Consider the following 21,147-nt stretch of genomic DNA (forward strand, 5'->3'; position numbering starts at 1 on the left):
CCTGATGGCTAAGCCACACACACACACAAACCCTCACCCAAACAGGTACAACTAGTAATGAAATAGACTTCTACTGCAATTCCTCAACTTGCCACTAGAGGGGAGAGCACGACCAACATAGGGCTAGCAAAAAAAAAACTTCGCGGTTGCAAAGTGTCTAAAGGGTAGATGAACAAACTTATACATTGGACAAAGCAGCCCAATTTACTAATGTCGCTGCAGATGAGCACTCCTAGGCTCACTAGTGTTCTTATGTCTTTGCAGAGACGGAAGCCCAGAAGATCGACCCGCTTCCTCTACAGATAAACCTGCTAATTTAGATCAGATATGGGCCATCGATCATATGAAGTATCGTATTCTGTTGATTAACTTGGTATGTGTACCACACTTTTCTACCCCATGGGAGGCCCAAAGCGCTTGGAGGGTTGTGAAGTAATTGATCTGCATCATTTACATAGCACTTTCTATATCCGACCAGGCCCCGAAGCGCTACGATATGCCTTTTATTCCTCGGCATCCTTTGGCTGCATGACTGAAAAGGTGATGCTTTTGGTTGGGCCTATATGGTGGATGGGGTTTGACATTCGTGACGAGTGAAACAGAGGTAGAAGTACAGTGCGACGAACTTTCCGGTCCATAAACGTAGGGTGTTGCGGAGAGGGTAAAAACAGACACAGCTGCATGTAGATGCAAAGGCGTAAACTTAAAATTCACTAGGTACATATCATTTGGATATTTCTTTTGCTTCTATGACGTATATGGCCAAATTTTTGTTTCATTTGAACATATGGTCATTGTTCCCTATAGTTGCAAAGGTGTGGTGAATCCTGCTGCCATTTAGACCTGGGCGGAGTACGCAGTGTTCCACGCAGCAAAAAGTGACTAGAGAAAACTCTGCCGCGTTCCACGGAGATCCACAAGCAGTGGAGTGAGGTAAGTTGCGCTGCTTGCGTTGTTTTTTAGTGTTGGGAGTTTGTCCTGCGCTGTAAAATCAGCACGAACAGTACCACGCACAGCGCAAGAGGACGCAACTTCTTTCTGTCGCTTGAGTAGATGTTCTACTCAAGCAGCAGTTTCAACGTGATCAGCAGGTTTCTCAACGTCAGTGGTAGCGACCAACCGCGACCACCTGCATTGAGAAGTCTCAGCAGGAGGTGGTCTAGCGTTGGATTTTCCTCGCTCATGCTCGAGAACTTAACGGTGGAGAGTTGCGAGAGAGGATAACTCTGCTCTGTGCCACTACGCAGAGTTTTTCAAAACTCCGTGTTCCATGCAGAACACCGAGTGGGGAAAACTCCGCAACCAGATCGGAGTTTACCACCCAGGTCTACTGCCAATATGATCTTGTGAGGGAAAAAAAAAAACAGCGAAAGGGAACCTAAGCGCTTCCTTTTTTCCAAATAAGGAATTTCCATGGCTTTCATGAAGCCACAGACATGTTTCTTTTACCAGAAATCATTTCCTTTATCTTGAAATTCTGCAAATGGTCCTGATACACCTCTCCAAAACAGGTAAAACTAGTATTGAAACAGACTACTGTTGCAATTCCTCAAATTGCCACAAGAGGGCAGAGTATAGGCAAACAAAAAATCTCAGCGGGTCTAAAGTGTCTTGATGTCAGATGAACACATGTACATTGGGCAAGGCAGTCCAATCCGCGAATATGACTGCAGATTCTCACTTCTAGGCTCCCTAGTGTTCTCATGTCTTCAAGAGACGGAAGCCCAGATGACAATAGCTTTCTCATAGATGAGACCTATTGGCTTTGTCATTGCTTGTTTGCTTTGGCATCATGCTAATCTAGCATGTGCCCAAAAGGCTAGGCCTGTACCCGACCATGAGTAAGTCCTGGATATGTCCTGTGACCTGGATGGGCAAACCAAACATGTCCACATTATGGGATAGTGGGCTACTGTGCCTACATTAGGGCTACTAAATAGAGCAGTGGTGGAACACATCATGTTTTGAGAATTAAGTGAGTAGACGTTTTTATTTGAGTCAGAGGAGTGGAGGCCTGCTGGACCACTTGTATGAAGTTCTGCTTCTATGCGCTTACACAGTTCTTCACGTTAGCATCCAGAGTGCGTGTTAAGCCCAGTGATTCATGTGCCTGCATAGTGCGCGTGTATGCAGTTCACAGAAATGGAGGCCAGTGGGCCACAAGCCAGGCCTTTGCACAAGAAGGAGGTGAGGTTGTTTTCCCAAACAGTGGAAGTGCATTGCTGACATTCCTGAACCTGGATGGAGGGCCTAAGTGGAGAGAGGGCTCATTTTGTTAGGTCTCGCCTGTCGATGCGCATGCGCATCGAGCAAGCGAGACTATAGGGGCTCATCCAGACTTTATCTAACTTGCAAGGAATCGTGGCGATTCCTTGCAGTGCCCGTGACTTTTAAGCTCAATGCGCATGTGCATTGAGCTTAAAAGCGCGTGCACATGCACCCAGCCGCCTACTCTCTCTCTCAGCCTTCCCACAACTCCGCCCCCTCACTACTTGATTGCACGGCCGCTAGGCCGTGCCTCCCCTACTCTCCTCCCCCCTCCTCCTCTCCTCCCATGCCTGCCTGCCTCAACTCTCCGCCTCCCGCCCCCTCCCCCTGCACGGCCGCTAGGCCGTGCCTCCCCTACTCTCCTCCCCCCTCCTCCTCTCCTCCCATGCCTGCCTGCCTCAACTCTCCGCCTCCCGCCCCCTCCCCCTAGTTTACAACGGATGCATGCAAACATGTTTTTTCAGATTGCAACGTTATTTTAATATTATATTATAATCTCTATATGTCATACTTACATGGGCAGGTAAATCCCCAGGAAGTACAGTGCCCGGTGGGTTAGTGTCCCTGAACGAAATGCCAACCGTACGGATATATAAACCGACTTCCTGGGTCGCAGGGCCGGACCCGGAGAGCGAAAATGTGTGTGGCTATGAGCCTGAGGACGCTGCTGGAATGAAACTTACTTCTCTGAGCATCGGGTTAAACTCCGAGGTCACGCGCCTCGGGCTGTCTCTGCCCCGACGAGCTGGGACACGTGTGCTTCAGACCCTGAATGCCCCGGACACGCTACGGGAGTCTCCCCTCCTCCCACCCTCCCAAGAAGCAGGTCCCTAAATTGTTCAGACCCCGAGACCTCCTGGGCATGTCTCACGGGGTCTCTCCCTCAACAAACAAGAAACGCGTGTTGTTCAGACCCTGAGAGCCGCAAACACGCAGCTAAGTGCCCCCTCCCCCAGCAAGCTGTTTCACTGAGGGTTCAGACCCTGAGCCAACCCCCCCCCCCCTCCAGCCCCCCCCAAAAGTAACACCTTTGCTTGATTTCGGGTCCTCCGCAGAGAGGGGCCGGTGCTTACCTCGCCCTGTGCCCGGCTCAGGCTCCTGGGGTCGGCACTCGCTCCCTGCCTGGGACTCTCCGCCGGGCTCGACTGGCACAGCTCGGACAGGGCTGCAGCCTCGGTGGCGTGCCCCCTCCCGCCCCTGCACAGCCCCCGGGCTCCGCTGTGACACTGAGCGCACTGCTCACCTGACTGACGGACAGCCCCCGCCTCCACTGACTGACTGACACAGCTCCGGGACACAGCTTTCAGCAGCGCCTCGTCCTCTTCAGAGGCACAGCTCTTCTTTCAGCAGCACCTCGTCCTCTTCACAGCCACAGCTCTCAGCAGCGCCTCGTCCTCTTCAGAGGCACAGCTCCCCGCCTCCACTAACTGCCTGCCACAGCTCTCAGCAGCGCCTCGTCCTCTTCACAGCAACAGCTCTCAGCAGCGCCTCGTCCTCTTCACAGCCACAGCTCTCAGCAGCGCCTCGTCCTCTTCAGAGACACAGCCCCCGCCTCCACTGACTGACTGACACAGCTCCGGGACACAGCTCTCAGCAGCGCCTCGTCCTCTTCACAGCAACAGCTCTCAGCAGCGCCTCGTCCTCTTCACAGCCACAGCTCCCAGCAGCTCCTCGTCCTCTTCAGAGGCACAGCTCCTCGTCCTCTTCAGAGGCACAGCTCCTCTTTCAGCAGCACCTCACTCTCTTCACAGCCACAGCTCCAATTTCAGCAGAACCTTGGTCTCTTCACAGCTCCAATTTCAGGAGAACCTTGTTCTCTTCACAGCCACAGCTCCAATTTCAGCATCATCTCATCCTCTTACCAGCCATCGTCTCAACTTTCAGCGGCACCCCATTCGCTTGCTAACCCACTGCTCGACTTCAGAAGCATTTGCCGTCGCCCCGACCCCACAGCTGCAGTTTCAGCACCACCTAGCCACAGCTCTAAATTTGGTAGCACCTCATCGACCCCCAGGCTACAGCTCCAGATTTAGCAGCACCTCGCCCTCATCAGGAGTCACAGCTCCAGTTCAGCACCGACCCACAGCTCTCCAATTTTAGCAGCAGCTCCCCCAAACCACAGCTCCAGTTTCAGCAGCACCTCGCCACCCTACTGAGCCACAGCAACTGGATAGCAGCACTCCCCTCCCCCGAGCCACACCTCCAGCCTCAGCAGCACATCACCCTTCTCCCAACATCGTCTCAACCTGGTCCGGATCCGGGTCAAGAGCACCCCACCGTGACCCTCAGCAGCACCTCACCCTGACCCTCAGCAGCACCTCACCCTGACCCTCAGCTCCAGTTTCAGCAGCTAGAAACTCGATCTTCTCCGGTTCCACAGCTCCACTACCAGCAGCGCCTAACCCTATTCCCAGTCCACAGCTCCACTCCCAGCAGCACCCGCCCTATTCCCAGTTCACAGCTCCACTACCAGCAGCGCTCCCTTCTTTTCCCAGTCCACAGTTCCACTCCCAGCAGCACCCGCCCTATTCCCAGTTCACAGCTCCACTTCCAGCAGCGCTCCCTTCTCTTCCCAGCCCACAGCTCCACTCCCAGCAGTCCCAGCAGCCCCACCCTCCTCCCAGTCCACAGCTCTACTCCCAGCAGCCCCGCCTCTTCCAAGTCCACAGCTCTACTCCCAGCAGCCCCGCCCCACCTCCACTTTGTTGTCTAGTTGGCAGACTCAGCTGAGAGGCCAACAACTGAATGGGTGCATGCAATAGGTCTCGGAGCATTTGAGTTAGAGCTTTTAGATTTGTTTATGGCTTTTTTTCTTTGTAATTCTTTAGCATTGCCTACAGGAAACAAAAATGCTAAAGATAAAAAAAAAAAACATAAACAATTCTAAAAGCACAAACTCTAATGCTGCGAGACCTATTGCATTTCCAATGCTTGTTATTCTTATAGCTCCTGATTGGGGAGCCGGGGAGTCGTTCTGTTCATGACCATGCCTGCTTATGTCGATCGGCCTGTTCCTAGATGCTACTTACTGGGGTTATGATCAGCCTGCGTGTGGACGTGACTGCCTGGGGTGATCAGCCCCTATGGAGGCTGCAGCTGCCTGTTGTACACAGCCATGCAGGGCTAAAGCTGCCAACATCATGACCAGCCATAAGAAGCTGCAACTACAAGTTTTTCTGGCCCAATCATGCCCCAGCAAGGAGTGCCAGCTCCAGTGTGAGCCCGCCACTGAGGCCGAACCGCATAAACACTGACCGCTGCCCAGATCAATACTGCATCGACTGCTGCCTCCACTTCTGCATGGTGAGCTATCAAGGGTGGGCCTGGCGGACTAACAGGGAACCCCAAAAGACGCTGCCAGCTGGCACACAACCTTTCTGGTGGAGGAGGTTCCAGCGCACTAGAGAGCCAGGGGCCTAAACCAAATATCGGGGACTGACCCACTGTCCTGACTAGGGTTGTGAACTGAACAGACTTATTTCAGAGTGATACAACCTGCACCTGAGTTTAAGTCATGCTAATACCTTTTACCCAATAGTTGGAAAGCCACCTATACTGAGAGGAAAAGAGCCTGGATCGAAGAGGAAGTATATAACCAGTAAAGGGTCCGCGTTGCCTCAAAAGCACCCAGAGACACTAAATGGCGTCCTGTTAGCGTCGGATGTAGTTTTTTGTTCTGATGTGTATTAAATTATTTTTCTTTCTTAAAAAGATAAGCTCTGGGTTGAACATTATGTTACTATGTTGTTATGCAAGTGTTGAGCCAGAGCACCCCGACACTAACTCCTTGATAAGCCTGCGTCTGCTCGCCTTCGATACCACTGAAAGCTAAGTGCGGAAGCGTTGTACTTGAATGAGTCTGCAGCGCTATTGTGGATCAGGCCACAGAACATAAGATGCAAACAACCTCAACCCACACACTTGAGGTCCACTAGCCTCCTACTTGCTTCTTGCCCCTCCCCCCACTCAAAGGGATCTCACGGATGGTATAGCTCCCGGAGAGCCTATAGAGACATTTCATGACTGGGCACTTTACCTGAATGGCAAGATTAAAGCCATGATCCTTTGAGATGCAATGATGTGGATTGATGGTGCTTTTCAGACAGAACAAGTGAAACATGGATCTGGGAGGTCACACATTCACAGCAGCTAGAGACTGAGTCTGTGCTGTCTGAGTGGGCAGGGAAGACCCTGGTGAATCCACAGGAGAATGCCCAACTTAACGAAATGGACAAAATGAAAACAGGGGTGGGAAGAAGTCCTCAAACATCAAAAATGTATCTATGAGAGTTCATTTTTACTCTGCTTTTTACCAATGAACCTGGTGAAAAACACAGATTCCTGGCCTGCAGGATTCCAAGTCGGTGATATTTGTTAGGGAATCTTGAACCACAAAGAGCTTTAAGACAGATTGCTTTCCAATGTTACAGCTAACCGTCTTCAGGCTTCAGTTGCAACAGTAATCTCCCTGCATTGGATCAACTAAGGACACTGGATTGAACAGTGGACACCAGGCCTAAGGCAGGAAAAGCAAAATTCATTCTCTGGACACAAAGCTTTTCTGAACCCATCTAGAAGTTAAGGTGAGAAAGGCATTAAGGGAAAAGCGGTGCATGACACACCGAGCTACCAGCTTTACCATCACTGCTTGTCCAATTGTAGAGGATCGTGAGAACTGGACTTTTCAAACCAGGCGAGAATTTAAATGGTGATGGTTTGGTCTACCAGAGCAAAGCAGCAGCCATGCTCCGATTACAGCAGGGCAGAGGTGCCTGCGGATTTCCAACAGGAGGTCATATCCAATGCTTTCGGCTGGTCTAGGGCAGACCCACCATAATTATGTGACAAAGGAGTCAAATTATGAAGACAAGGCATATTATGCAGAATAATGCAGAATATTCTGTGGCGGCATTATTTTGCCATCTTAACACATTTTAATACTTTCCTGGCTAAAGTTTCCCCTCATTAGTACAACTTTATTCCTTATACAAGTCAATAGGCAGGAGGGAAATGATCAATGAACCTTTTGAAAAGGTTTCCAGCACCACTTATGGCACTTTATGTGTAACCTTTTATCCTTCGTCTCATACATCTGGGACAGCCAGGGAGTTTACTGGGACACTGCATCTTTAGGGTGCCTCTTTAGGGTGCCTCCATACATGTTGCTATACATAGGGACCACCAGTAGTTCCTTCAATACTTGAAGCAGGGTTTGCGATGCAGCTCTGGTCTCCTCCATTTTTATTTCAAATAAAGGCAAGTCTGTCGAAGCAATTTCATAATATGGGTCGTCTATCTGTACCTGGGTGACTAGTTCCTGCAAGCTCCTTCCATGGAGCAGACAATACGTGACATGGTAGATTTACAGTGTCTTGGTTTCTTGCTGAACACAGAAGTGCCTGATGTAGTCCCAACACTAGAAGCCTATCTTAACCAGATAAAGCGTAGAAGCCAGTTTCCCCCGCTACATTTACCTTCTGCTTCACTCTCTAACCTTCCAGCCCATGGCCAGTCAGGGATAATGATGCGAACTGGTGCCCTGGGATCAGGTTCACCCGTCATATAAATTTGCCGGGTGGCCCTGTCGGCGACACCACCAGCGTTAGACCTGGATTACAGGTTGGAGTGCCAGTGACCTTAGACAAGAAATGCAGTTTCTTCAAAGAAACATACCAGAGTGTGGGGATCATGGCAGAGATACTGAGAAGGGGAAACTGTCTATTATTGTCTGAGGTTATCTTCTAAAAATAACAGGTTCACATGCATCCCGGCAACATATCAGTGGTGCGATGGCCTCCATAGGTCTGCGTTTTGTACTGACAGGTGTTTAATGTGATATCTTCTACTACGGCTGGTGTTTCTTTGAATGAAAATCAAATAAAAAAGAAAAATGTAAAAAATATATCTAGGATTCTTTCTGCTGCAGGACACGTCTAATGGTTTGGTGGTACATGTTCTGCGATTAGTAAGCCATGTAGTTGGTGGACACATCCTATGCTTTTATACGATTTTCAATGGAGCGTTTTGTTGGCATACCTTCTCAGTCTACTCGGATATTCCCGAAATCAGTTGTAACTAACCATGGAGAGTTCACCCAATGGAAATTACCTGTACATAGTCAAAGTACTTGCTAATAAGTTGCAGTTTTTTCCTGAATAAATGACCATGACATCATAACAATCATAACAGTTGGATTGCAGATGGAATGTACCACTGGTGGGGACGCCTTTACCAGATCATGTCGTTTTCCAGGTTTAGACAACAATTGCTCAGAGAAGGGGGGGGGAGATCCAGACAGGAGAAGCTGAATGATTTGACACAGGGATATGTGTAAACACTGCTGCAGAGATACTCACCAGAAAGGGAAAATGACCAGTCTGGAGATGAAGAAGACGATCGAGAAAACCACGAAGATGTTATTGCACAAGTTCTTCCAGCCAGCATAGTTAAACATCTTCCCTGACTGAAAAGAGACAATAAAAAAGAAAATGTAATACACCTTGAAGAGGGAGAGTCCAGGGATCACTGACCTGTATCATCTATATCTAAGGAAGTTGCTGCACCCTTTCCAACGAGCCAATGGTCGATCAGTACGGTTGACCTCCTACTCATCGGCCACTTGCTGCGTGTGGATCACAACCAAAAACCTGGTGATCTTGAAGAAAGAAAGAGTGCTCCAAAAGCACATAATCCCTGGAAACTACCAACAGCCATGTTTGTGCTACAAATTATATTCACTATATGATATATATAATCTGCATTTTGTTTCCACGGGTGACGTTAATCTATTAGGAAAAACAGACTGCATTGGATGCGGCTGTACAAATACTCCTTATGGAAATCTCAAAGGAACTGGAGTCCTGTACTCCACCTCCTCCTCCCACACCAGAGTTTTAAACCAGAATGATGGCTTTGCAACCAATACTCTGCCCTGGGGGCCTGTGTCAGCTCTCAACCCCCGGGCCCGTGTCCGGTAATCTTTGTACATTCCTCTCACAAGTGAATACACATTGTGAAACTTTGTCCAATAGTCTCATCCGTGATCCTTAGTTGGTTACTTCACTCATGGACTTTTATTCAGTACTTGAAACAATGGACCTTTGTCTTGTACAGTCATCCATGGGTCTTCGTCTGGAGCTCTGACCAAGAGTGCGCAATCAGAGGCCGGGCCCAGTACTTTATCTTTAAGGGAGTTTGCTTGGTGTATTCCTACTGGCCTATATACCTACTGCCCTGACTGCTTTCCATCATTAACAACTGGGGACTACCCTTGAAGAACAATACATTGAGATTATTGGACTTAAAGTCAAGCCTAGGACAAATATTTACTGTTCTTTTATGTTCAGTTTCAAAGTAATTGGATGTGTACCCCAACGCTAAATTTGCAACAACAAAACAAATGTGCGCCAGGGCTATCGTCAGGAGGCCACTGCAGCTTGTGCCACCCATTGTCCTGCCAGCGCCGCCAATGGCAGCATCAATACAACTACAAACCATCACACTCCTACAGGTGTGACAATTCAGACTGTTCCACGTCCCTAAAACTAGAAGAATGGCTTGTGCGGCACATATTAGTAAATTTATATATACACTGAATTTATAACAAGAACTCTTGAACCAACAACACATGCCAAGTGTGAATACATAGGAATAGCTGGGGGCACCATAAAGGCAGTTACATGCTTGTATAGGGCGATAGGCAGGGCCTCGGCTAAACCACTGGACAAGCTGAGGAACATTTGGGCAGAAGATCTAGGAAGGCCTTTAGAGGATAAGGACTGGGAGAATGTACTGCAGAGGACACCCAAGGTCTCCAGAAATAATGATTTTGTCCGATTAGCTTCCATATTCTGCACCGGGCATACATCAATCCGAATTGAATTAATCAAATATTCCATAGAGATGGTGCAGAGTACCCGAGATGTAGGGAGATGGGAGCGAGCGTTATTCACATGATGTGGAATTGCCAGGCCTCGACTCCCTACTGGCAGGGGGTGTAGGCAGAAATGGCCCGAATTACTGGCAGAGTGGTGCCATGTGTGCCGGTGCACTGCCTACTCGGCCTATTCCCTTATACAGCCAAGACCTGGGTGGACTGGCCGTAGCGGGCACCGGGCAATCCCCCGGTGCGCTGCACGGGTTGGGGGCCGTATTGGGGCCCCAGGGGGCCGTTTTTGTTACAGGGCCGTTTTGCAAAATTGGCCCTGTAACAAAATCGTCCGAAAACCAGCCCTGGCTAAGAGTTCGGCGGCACCCACAAAACCCTCGGAGGAGGAGGGGGGGGGGGGGGCGAACACTTTTCCAGGGCCGGTTTTGGTTTCCAGTCTGGCCCTGGCCAAGACGAAGGACACTGATAAATTCCAGGACTTGGCCTTCATTCTAGCCAAACGTGAAATCACCAGTAGGTGGAATGCACCGACTGGTCCAACATTTGTGTTTTGATATTCTTACAGGGGGCATGCGAGGTGCTCTTTACTCGGATACTGGGCTCACTACAATCCCTGGTAATGTCTTGGTGGGAGCCAAGTTTACATTTTTGTATCTTTTAGTTTAAATGCATATAAGTTCAATTAAATATTTAGTGAGAAAAATGTAGTCCAAAATTATTAATGCCACATGTATCCTACATTTAGTTAAGAAAGTTTTAACTCTAGAAGGTTTGAAAAAACTAGCATAAAAGTTTGTTTTTAGTCTCTGATCTGGCCTATATTTTGACTTTGTCTTGCCATAATCCTAGCAACTTCTGCACTAAGGTTGGACAAGGTCGAAGTTCGAATTTCAAGATTTCTGGAACCAGCTTTCCTGCTTTCAACCAGCTCTACTGCTCTCAACCAGCTCTACTGCTCTCAACCAGCTCTACTGCTCTCAACCAGCTCTCCTGCTCTCAACCAGCTCTCCTGCTCTCAACCAGCTCTCCTGCTCTCAACCAGCTCTCCTGCTCTCAACCAGCTCTCCTGCTCTCAACCAGCTCTCCTGCTCTCAACCAGCTCTCCGGACGGCTACTATTTGAAGGTTACTGCTCATGATGGAGAATACTGTGTACATTTTTATCGCAGGTTTGACTGCCCATAAAATGGCTGAGGTTATATGCTTGCTGCAAAGCACAACGTGTAACATAGATGTCACTGATTTGTATTTTATGGAGCTAGTTTAGAGGGTTACATCTTGAGCTGTAGAGATCCTTGTGTTACCTGCAGGTCACAAGATCCATGAAGGATGAACCAGCACCAAGGAGCTGCATACGAACTGCAAGTCATAATTGTAGAACGTGCTGTGTTTTACATTTTAATTGCGTGTTTATATAGCGCTAGGAATCGACTCCCGGAGGAGTATCTCCACGCTTCGACCGCTGGGGAACCCGTCCTGGCTCACCCTGAGAGATGGTCCCTGATGGGTATCTCTAAGGTGCGACCAAGCATCCCCGGCAGTCTGGGGGGGCCGTTGTGAAGATGAGGCAAGCTGATGCCCAGAGTTGCCGAGTGTGGTTTCTGACTAGAGTAGGCACCGAGGCGAGAATTATCGACTCCGCTGACCCTGGTCCACGACCCTGCCACGTCGGGAATCGAACCCTGGTCCCGGGCCGTTCTCTGCTTACGGGTCTGCCGCCTCTAACCAGTGAGCCACACTTCTCCATTATTCTAATGTTGCTAAGAGGGTTTATTTGGGTATTAGAACACTGGAATGTTGAGCGCTCCATTGAAAACAATGTACTGCTCCGGGCTTTTAATGGCTGGTAGAAGCCCGGAGCTCCAACATTCCAATGTTTGTTCACAGCTGTTGCTGCGAGCGAAAGGCCATACGGAGCCCGAGGGGATTTCGGCGGCTAGTGGCGGAATGCTCAAATAGCCTTAGAGCTCTTCGTAGTGAGTTCTACCAGCCAATAGGCCATTACAGATCCGCACCCTTGTTAAAGGCCCTCGCCTTCGACTCAGGCCTTTACCGCTGGAGCAGGCCTTAAATGGCCGGTTGAGCCCGCTATGGCAGATTCTAAGGTTATAGTAATAAAGACTTACTAGTAAGTTTCATATAAATGGTTATTAGAATAATTACTCATCTAGACTGAGCTATCTAACCTTACAGTGCACGCATATCTCTTATCTACAGTTCTGGAAACTCCTGCCTCCACATTTTAGTTTAGCTTAAGTAATTGTGAGGCTACAAGCAGGTTTTTTTCCTTGATGGCTTTGGCGTCAGACAGGCATGAGTCTTGAACTTTATCATCCCGAGCCAGGAACTTCATGAATCTATTCCCCCAAGGTCCAGACAACCTAGACACCAGAGTGCTCCAGCCATAGAGATCATGATTCAGGCCTTTAATTCAACATGCAGTGCAGTGCAGTGCAGTGCTGATAAAAGTCTAGTTCTCCCCATGCCCGTGTCTGTGCCTAGTACCCACTGAATGCTAATCTGAGCAATCCAACCAACTTCAATTTGCAGCCGAAGTTGCTACTCTCGGTTCAGCGGTCAAGATTGATAGAGAAGTGGCAGTGGGAGACCGGGACGACTTTTTGTTGGGACTGCCTGGACCCACCCGGCAGTGCTGGTAGCTGGCGGATGCCCGAAGAGCACCGCAAGATGTCGCAAAAGGTGCTTCGAGTGTGGCTCCTGGCCATGCAGTGTGGCCAGGATCGCCAGTGCACAGACACTGGGCCGGACCTGAAGGATGGTCCCACAATCTCTAATTCAAGTTCCATAATCCTGTGGCATAGGAGGAGTGGGGTGTAGGATGGGACATCCCAAACTCCACTGGCACCAGGATGAGGAAGTCAGTCTCAAGGAAGAAAACATAGTACTGCAATCTATTGTAGTATTGCCCTGTGAGAATATAGCACCGTGGCCACCAGCTGAAAAAAGAAATGTCCAAGACACTCTACATGGCCAACCATAGCACGCAGGAGCCGGAACAGGATGGGGATCTCATGCAACATCAAAAGAGATGGGGAGCGGATGGCTGGGCCTAGAGGCAGCTATGTGTTACAATATAACACCAGGCAATCACTAAAGTAAACAAACAACTTGCCCAGGCTGCGAATGATTCCTATAGCAACCGGAATTACCTCTTTTAGACTGGCGCCCAGCTCATTACTTCTGCCTTGGGCAGGACAGCAAACATGCGCAAGCTGCGGAGTTAACTACTGCTGCGCCGCTATGAGACCTGCAGCGCCTTTTAAGTCTTCGAGCATATTCGGAACTAACAAATGAAGTGTGACATATCATTGTTGTGCGGTACAAAAAGGGGTGGTGATGGACGGAGCACTCACACCCAGTCAAAAGATCTGGGTTTAATCCATCACCGTTCTTTAGCCCACTCTGCCACCCCAGTTCAGACATGGCTATATGCAAATCAGTCTGACCCTGTGCCTCATGGGAACAGTCCAGCCCGAACTGCCAAGCCATGTCTTCCCTGGACCGGAAACAAGCTTCCGAGGACCGGTTTCTGGCATTCCAGCCGTCTTCAGCCCGGCTTGCTTGAATCCAGTGGCAAAGTGAGCAAGGGACTCACGTCTGAGCATACCCTGTTCTGCATTCTGTCCATCAATTGTTGTTTTTGCATATATCATTGTTGTGCAGCGATCCGGATACCATCACTAAAGCGCAATATACTAACCTGTGCTGTATTGAGAGGGTCATTAAAAGTACTCTTCTCAAAAAGTGTTGAGTATTGTTTCCTTTGATACCAATTTTGAGTGTATTATATTACGTCCCATACCCAGGTATTAAAGGGTTAGTTGGGTATACCCCTGTCGTTTATATACAGGTGCCCAACCAGCAAAGGAGGAGGGAAGAAAGTTCTCACTCAAGAAGAACTGAGTATGGCGGGGTCTCTCCTCGAGGATGGATAAGACCCTCGGTGACTCAAGTACTGGATGGCCAAGCACAAGGTTTGGTCAGAGCCCATATCACACCAGTGGAAGTAAGTGGGCACACATTTTAAGTTGGGTCCAAACCTCACCATTCAAAACAAGTTCTCATTTCCATCTTCTGTGCCAGTTTCCCTTTAAATTATTTTGTCACAGGTAATCTATGATGGACAGAATAGAGACCTGCCCAGCTACAGTTTAGTGGATGTAATCTTCCTCAGGGGCATGCATGCGGCTTCATCCTCTAAACCCTAAATCTTCTCCACACCACACACATACATACACGAGCCCGGTATTCTGCTATGGGGGCCTTTAACCTATAATAAAGCCACAGGTCCATGCGCTCTATTCTCTTCCCCATCAAATATCTAAAGATGTATTGTAGGATACTTACCTCCAACAGGTAGTCAGAGGAGTCATGTAAGGCCATGATCAACGTGCCTACGCGGATATAGTTGGCGCACCAGGAGAAGCTGATGAGGATGATCGTGGCCAAGTGGTGGATGACCTGCTCCTTGAAGTCCTGTAGTGGAGAGAAAAAATGATGTGGGTCACCTCCAGGAGAGAGTTAGAAGCAACAGGACTAGTGAATCTGTCCCACTGACACAAGTGCAGCAGACTAGAGTGAACAGGAGTATGTGGTGTCAGTAGAGCCTAGGAAGAGAGCTCTTTGGTCCCAGCCCTCTTTTTGACTATGTGTGATCTTGTTCAACTGTGGTATACATAAATATACACAGGAGGGACTTGCCTACTCTCAAGCACAGATACCAGTTTATTTTGCCTGCATATCCTCTTTCAGTTAAACGACAAGGGACTAGCAACCTGGTTGTGACTAATATGAGAGCCGGGAAATGTTCTAGTGTTTGGGGAATGGGAACTGGCCGAGTGAAAGTGCCCGACACCAGTGGAGGATGAAGATCCCACTGGTGTAGTAGCAGGGTATTCAAGAATAATCTGACTCTTCCTATATCTTCTCACAGACCTATAGGACACCCATCCATGTATCCGTATCCATGCTAGTAAAAACCCATACCGCTATATAACTAGGTCTACACAGCCACTAGCCAATACATTTGTTTCCTGCAACCTTACTAAACATTAATGAATATCATTTAACTTCCAAGAAAATACCAATAGACCACTCAGGTTCTAGTCAATTTCAAGAGAATTCCTGGGCTGTAAAGGTGGCAAGACTTTGATAGACCTTCGGGCCATATTAAAGAGGTGAATGCAATTTATCAACGCACCTAACATAACATCTATAACTTAAATTGTTTGTCCTGATGAAGGCTCTCAGAATTGGTGCATAAAGGTCCGAAACAATGACTTCGGATTGTAAATGATGCTGTACACCACTAAGAAATTTATAAACAATCTGCTCTCAAAGCAGTTCCAAGATGAATTACATTTTTTAGTATTATGATGTATTGTTCTGTCTTTTGTCTGACATTTGCATAATACTCATCTGTTTATCATATGTTCAAGTAGTACATTTACTGTACTGGTGAAAAAAAAAATAGGCATGCGCTGACAACCAGATATATTGACTGAACATACCAAAGAAAGGGTCGCCACAATTCGTCGGGGGCATCAAAGTCATTTTGTTTCAAACCCAATTTGCTGCTTTAAAAAAGTTGAAAGCATTCAGCTCTACTGTGGTACTCAACAGAAACATAAGTTTCAATGAATCAAATGTGTTTGAACAATGAAATAGCAGCAGAATATCAAAAGGTTTCAACTGGTCAGTAATGTTTCAACATTTTTTCAGATTCGCTGGAGTGCTCACATAGCCTTTAACCAAGCAACCTCTTTTCCAGTGGGGACAAAAACACATTGTTGCAACACAACTATTGAAAGTTTCTAAATTTACAAATTCTGCTGTAACAGTAAATGGCAATGTAAATTCTATTGACTTCCCTCTGCCCGAATTCCCTTAGATTAGGGAGCAGTATTTAATGATGTGCCACAGAGTAGGGGTAAATCACCTTATAAAGGAATTGCATGAGTACATTGAGACAGTGCTTAATTTATACCGGTGGCGAACATGGGTACAGGACGGGAACTTATTTTTCCATCAACAGACACTGATCCAGAGCAAAGGCAGGAAAGGCAAAAAAAGAGAAAGGAAGAGAAAAAAGGAAAACACAAAATAATCGAGTGAGAAGAGTGCAATAAAGAAACAAGACGATGGCATTGAGGTGGAATCAAAAGCAGGACATCGGCTGGAAACAAGACTAATCAGCAATGGTATCAAATTCCAGGGTAATACTGGCCTGCCACAGTAAAGATGGAAGACCCGGATATCAGCCTACCTTTGAAGTTGACCGGACAGGTGGTCAACTGGAAGGAGTCAGACATCTCCCTCAATCTGTGCTCCTGAGTAACATCCGGCCACACAACCATTCAACAGGACCTCCATGTGCGGTCAAATACCAACCCAACAAGTACTGCTGAGAGATCTGCGAGCTGATCCACTCACCAGACCCAGGGGGTGATCCACTCGCCCACCATTAGGAGCATTTATTCACCCACTGACACAGCCAAGCGCAAAGTGACCAACCCACAGCATACGGCAGAACACCGCAACTGTTGCATGTCCAGCCCTTCAATCTTCCAAGATCACTCACTGCGGAGTGATTCACATGGCATCACCAGGCTCAAATGTGTAGCGGAGCACCTCCCCCTTCATGGGGGCTGGGCCACTTACCGCCTTTGTGTACTGTTAAGAGACCCACCCTAGGTTGGTCATCAAACACCCCATCTCTTAGCTGCAGTTAAACAACCTACACTGTGCACCCATGCTCCAACACCCTCATAGGAAAGGTTTGCATCTCGCACCATCACACAAATAAATAAACCCACCTTTCGCTTCACGTCAAAGGCAACACGGAACAGCAGCGACCAATAGAAGCCGAGTTCAATCATGTAATACCAGTACTGCGATGGCAATAGTGTCTAAGAAGAAAATAAAAATGATGGTTATTGTTTGTGTAAGTGGCATCCAAGATCTGTGGTTGAGGCCCCGGAGCCAAGCTCTATTTCCTGTAACCTAACAAAAGAGTGTGCGCTCCCCCTCCCCCAAAACCACATCCCTCCATGATGACTGTCACAATGCTGGCTGCACCCGTTGTTTCCTCTTGTATGTCACATCCCTATACAAGCCATAACCCCCATAGACTGAACTCACACTAGCATTCTACATTCAGTGAGAATCCTGACTTTTGTGAGTGCCTTGGTTGACCAGTATCAAGGTGTAGGTCACAACCTAGTGCCTAAAGCAGGTGTTCCCAAACTGTGTGCCGTGGCTCCCTGGGGAGCAGTCAAACCTTGCCAGGGGTGCCGCGCACCAAGCACTTTAATGCATTTAATGTTAAAGGGGTTGTTGGGTTCAGTTAAACTAATTATACATATAAACGCATAATGTCGATGATTTGTAAGTGTCATGCCTAGAGCTGTAAATTTAGTGCTTAATTGATGGTATGTCGAGGGAGATGACCTCCATATTTCACTGGAACCCCACATTCCATCACTCCCAAAGTAAGCAGAAGATGCCGGATTTATTTTGATAGGTTAGTTATTAGTTTTGTTTTTTTCCAAATGCATTTTACATTTCTTGATAATGCAAGTTATCAAGAAAGTCCAGTTGCCCTTCCTATTAAACACACTAAGTATCATTAAGCATTGACATTTTTACTTGAATCATAGGTACTTCAAGTACACCTTTCTCTCAGTACACACACATTTTTCAGACAGGCCTGCTCTCTCCTTGAGCACAGGGAAGTAAAACACCATATACGGCATAATGCCAACATTTGAAAGCAACAAAGGGGAACCATAAAAAAAATCTCAGGAAGTTATTTTGCTTGCATTGATTTAGAGGCAAATTTAGGGAGGGGCAGCTAAAATAAAGCTGTATGGGGTTTAAAAAATCATGAGTCATCCTGCTGAGACAGGTGTGTTGGCACGTATGACATGGGTGGAAATGGAAGTCCATGCAAATATTCTTCTTGCTCAGAAACACTTTAGCGATAGCACCACTATCCATGTAGGCCCCATCTAGCACTGTAAGTGGGATAAAAAAAGTTGAAGAGGGTACTCAAGGCATGGGCAAAGAAGTGCAAGTAGGAATATTTTATTTGAGGCGCTGTCTTAGTAATACGAAACACCCTGCGTATATGATTAGAATACCTTCATCCCAATTATTTTCAGGGAGAAAATTGGAAGTACTCCCGAGGCCAGGCTTACACACACCCCCCCTCCAAAAAAAGTAACAGGGGGGAGCCACTGGCAATGGCCATTGGGTCAAGGGAGCTGTGGGTCAAAAAAAATAATTTGGGAAGCACTGGCCTAAAGGCTGAACCTGCCTATTCTTGGCCATGAATACTGCACAGATCTTCCCACTATGCAGGCTGCAAGCAGCCCATTGGGCAACTCCCAGTGGAAGGCCATAACCTATATACAGGTCGTACCCATGATCAAGTAACACTCCTGTGTTACACCGTGAACCCTTTATATGCTGAGCTCTTCAGAGCACTGTGTGCACACTGCCTCCTGGTGGCGACACATGCAGCAGCCCCCTAGGTCACTCACCTGCTTGGGGAATCCAGCCCAAACTTCATGAAGATCATGGAACCATGGTTTCTGAGGGAAGGAAGAGGATAATCGTGAGACCATGCTGCCATTTTTACACGAGCGGCATCAACACGCAGAAGAGCAGAGACAGGCTATATACTTACGTCCACAAGGACGGCCATCCCAGCGATGAATGCAACCAGATAGAAGGTGAACCTCCAACTTCAAAAAAGAAAAGACACAGGTGAGCGGGAACTGCAGACACTCCGACAAGGATATATCAGACCAAGGGTCTTCACCTATGCCCATCGGCCACAAGTTACAACTGGTAAACCTCTACAAGGCTGCCATTGGACCTCCAACGAGTAAAACTATGTAAGATTATAACAAAACATGCGTAATGCCATTGCAGGTCACTGAAAACATTCCAGATGCGAGATGCAACTTTACAATGGCTCACGATTTTATGGTATATATTTTTTTTTTAACATTTACATCTGTTCTTATCAATATTCATTTTTGGGCCATATTATTAGTATTTGTCCATGTTTATTTTGTGGTTTTTGAATAAGTGGAGTCAAAAACAGTACATTTCCACATTTATTTAACTGATAAACATGCACTCACACTTTGATGCCTGTCACGTTTTAGCAAATTCAGCAGTCAAATATAGCAAAACACTGCAACTACAGGTAAATATGAGCAATTTACTGCAAATATATGTTAACATATGTCTGTAATTAAAGATCTCAACCTTTTTTTATCTCCCCATGCTGTCTATCTGTTGTCTTGGAATTCATAACAGACAGCATGGAAAGTTACTCTTTAGAATCACAATTTTCAGTATTTGTCTTCTTTTAACAATAAATACAGACAGGAAACACATTGTTTTCTGTATATATTGATCTGTAAAAACCAGTAAAAACTGAAAACTGGGAGGCTTAAACATAACATCATCAAGTTTGAACACCATTGGTTCCTTCAGGCCAAGGGACACTATCGGTGCAAGTAAGCCCACGAGAGACAAAATGCAACATGTTTGGCACCAGAGCAACATGTGATTCTCTGATACGCATAGCAAACCATATTGTGCCACAATGCAACATGTGAAATGGCACAAACCAAGCTTTGGGACAACCTGGCAAATGACACAACTATCTACTAGACAATCAGTGACATGCCAGGCCGGGGAACTCAGACTATGACACACCAGATTACAGAACCAACTTGTAACATGCGCAATGCTAAACCTGTGACACCAGAAGAAAAGATGCATCCTGTCATTAGGTAATGGCACTAAATGCATTCATAGCCCCTCCATAGCTACAACAGAACTCAAAGTCCTGTAACACACTACTCTAATCTTCCTCACACACAAGCAAAAGCTGGGAGAGGGGACCATCCAGACTGAACACAAACATAAACTGCAAGAGACCAGTTTCGGGGTTGTTCGGCCTCATCCATGAGATGTCCATGTTCAGAGGTAACTGTTCTGGCAGCTTGTTCTAAAAGGTCCCTGTAGGAGTGGCTGAAGATGGCCTACATATGGCTGGTCCATGACTGGAATTGCACAGAGGAGCCATTTCAAGCATTCCACCCACCATGTTTTAGTTGCGTCTACAAGACGCAGAACACAGGAGACAATCTGTGACAGATCCACTCCCGAAATAGCATGCGACATGCCCTCCACACAACACAACAAATGACAAACCATAAGTGGACACAATGTAGTGGGATGTAATGAGTAACAACTAATAACAAGACAGTCTAGGCATCAAGAGAACCTATGGTGAAAAGCACCACAAGGAACAGTCTTGATAAACCATGATATAGAAGCTACAACATGTCGGGCCTACCATAAAGCAACCGATGACCCGCCACTATATGGAATCTGTAACCCTTCGAGCTTTCAACAAGACTAAATTCTTAAATCCCAACCAGTCTATTTAACACAACCTGTAATATATATGACCTCAGAACATCAGCAGTGACAATCATGGGCGCATTCACCAACATCCCATATGACTTGGACCATCTACGATATCTCCTGTTTAATTAAAAAACTGAGGGCCAGATGTAGGTAAATTCAATTTTGCGAGTCCTTAATAGCGATTTTTACCGAATCGCTATTAGGGACTCACAAAATTGAATGTAGGTAGGAATCGCGACAATATTTGCGATTCCTTAATATTCCTTAATTGCGAATCGCAAATTGAGATTCACAATCAAGGAATACCATCCCATTTGAATAGGATTTGCGCCTGCAATTTGCGATTCACCAAAAGGCACTCGCAAATTGCGGGCGCAATTGCAAGGGTTCCAAAAGGACACCCTGTTGCACCCCTGAAATGTGCATGTGTGCACATGTGGCGCCATGTGTGCCACTTGGCACTTTGTAAAAAGCCAAAAAGTGCTTCTTGAAATGAAATCGCAAAATATCACCAAC

The 21,147-nt window shown here is 47.1% G+C and overlaps 1 protein-coding gene across 3 annotated transcripts in view; it reads right to left on the bottom strand.

Moving 5' to 3' along the window:
• The window catches only part of CERS2 (ceramide synthase 2), a 152,655-nt gene that overhangs the window by 6,752 nt on the left and 124,756 nt on the right, over positions 1-21,147 (bottom strand). For all 3 annotated transcript variants that reach the window (XM_078669886.1, XM_078669887.1, XM_078669888.1), the window contains 5 exons: positions 18,866-18,923; positions 18,720-18,770; positions 16,992-17,084; positions 14,524-14,652; positions 8,625-8,731 (listed from right to left, as the gene is read on the bottom strand). In XM_078669886.1, coding sequence (XP_078526012.1) covers positions 8,625-8,731; positions 14,524-14,652; positions 16,992-17,084; positions 18,720-18,770; positions 18,866-18,923 — 438 coding nt within the window. The remainder of the gene's footprint in view (positions 1-8,624; positions 8,732-14,523; positions 14,653-16,991; positions 17,085-18,719; positions 18,771-18,865; positions 18,924-21,147) is intronic.

Source organism: Lissotriton helveticus, chromosome 12 (genome assembly GCF_964261635.1).
Source record: "Lissotriton helveticus chromosome 12, aLisHel1.1, whole genome shotgun sequence".
Classification (NCBI taxonomy): Eukaryota; Metazoa; Chordata; class Amphibia; order Caudata; family Salamandridae; genus Lissotriton; species Lissotriton helveticus.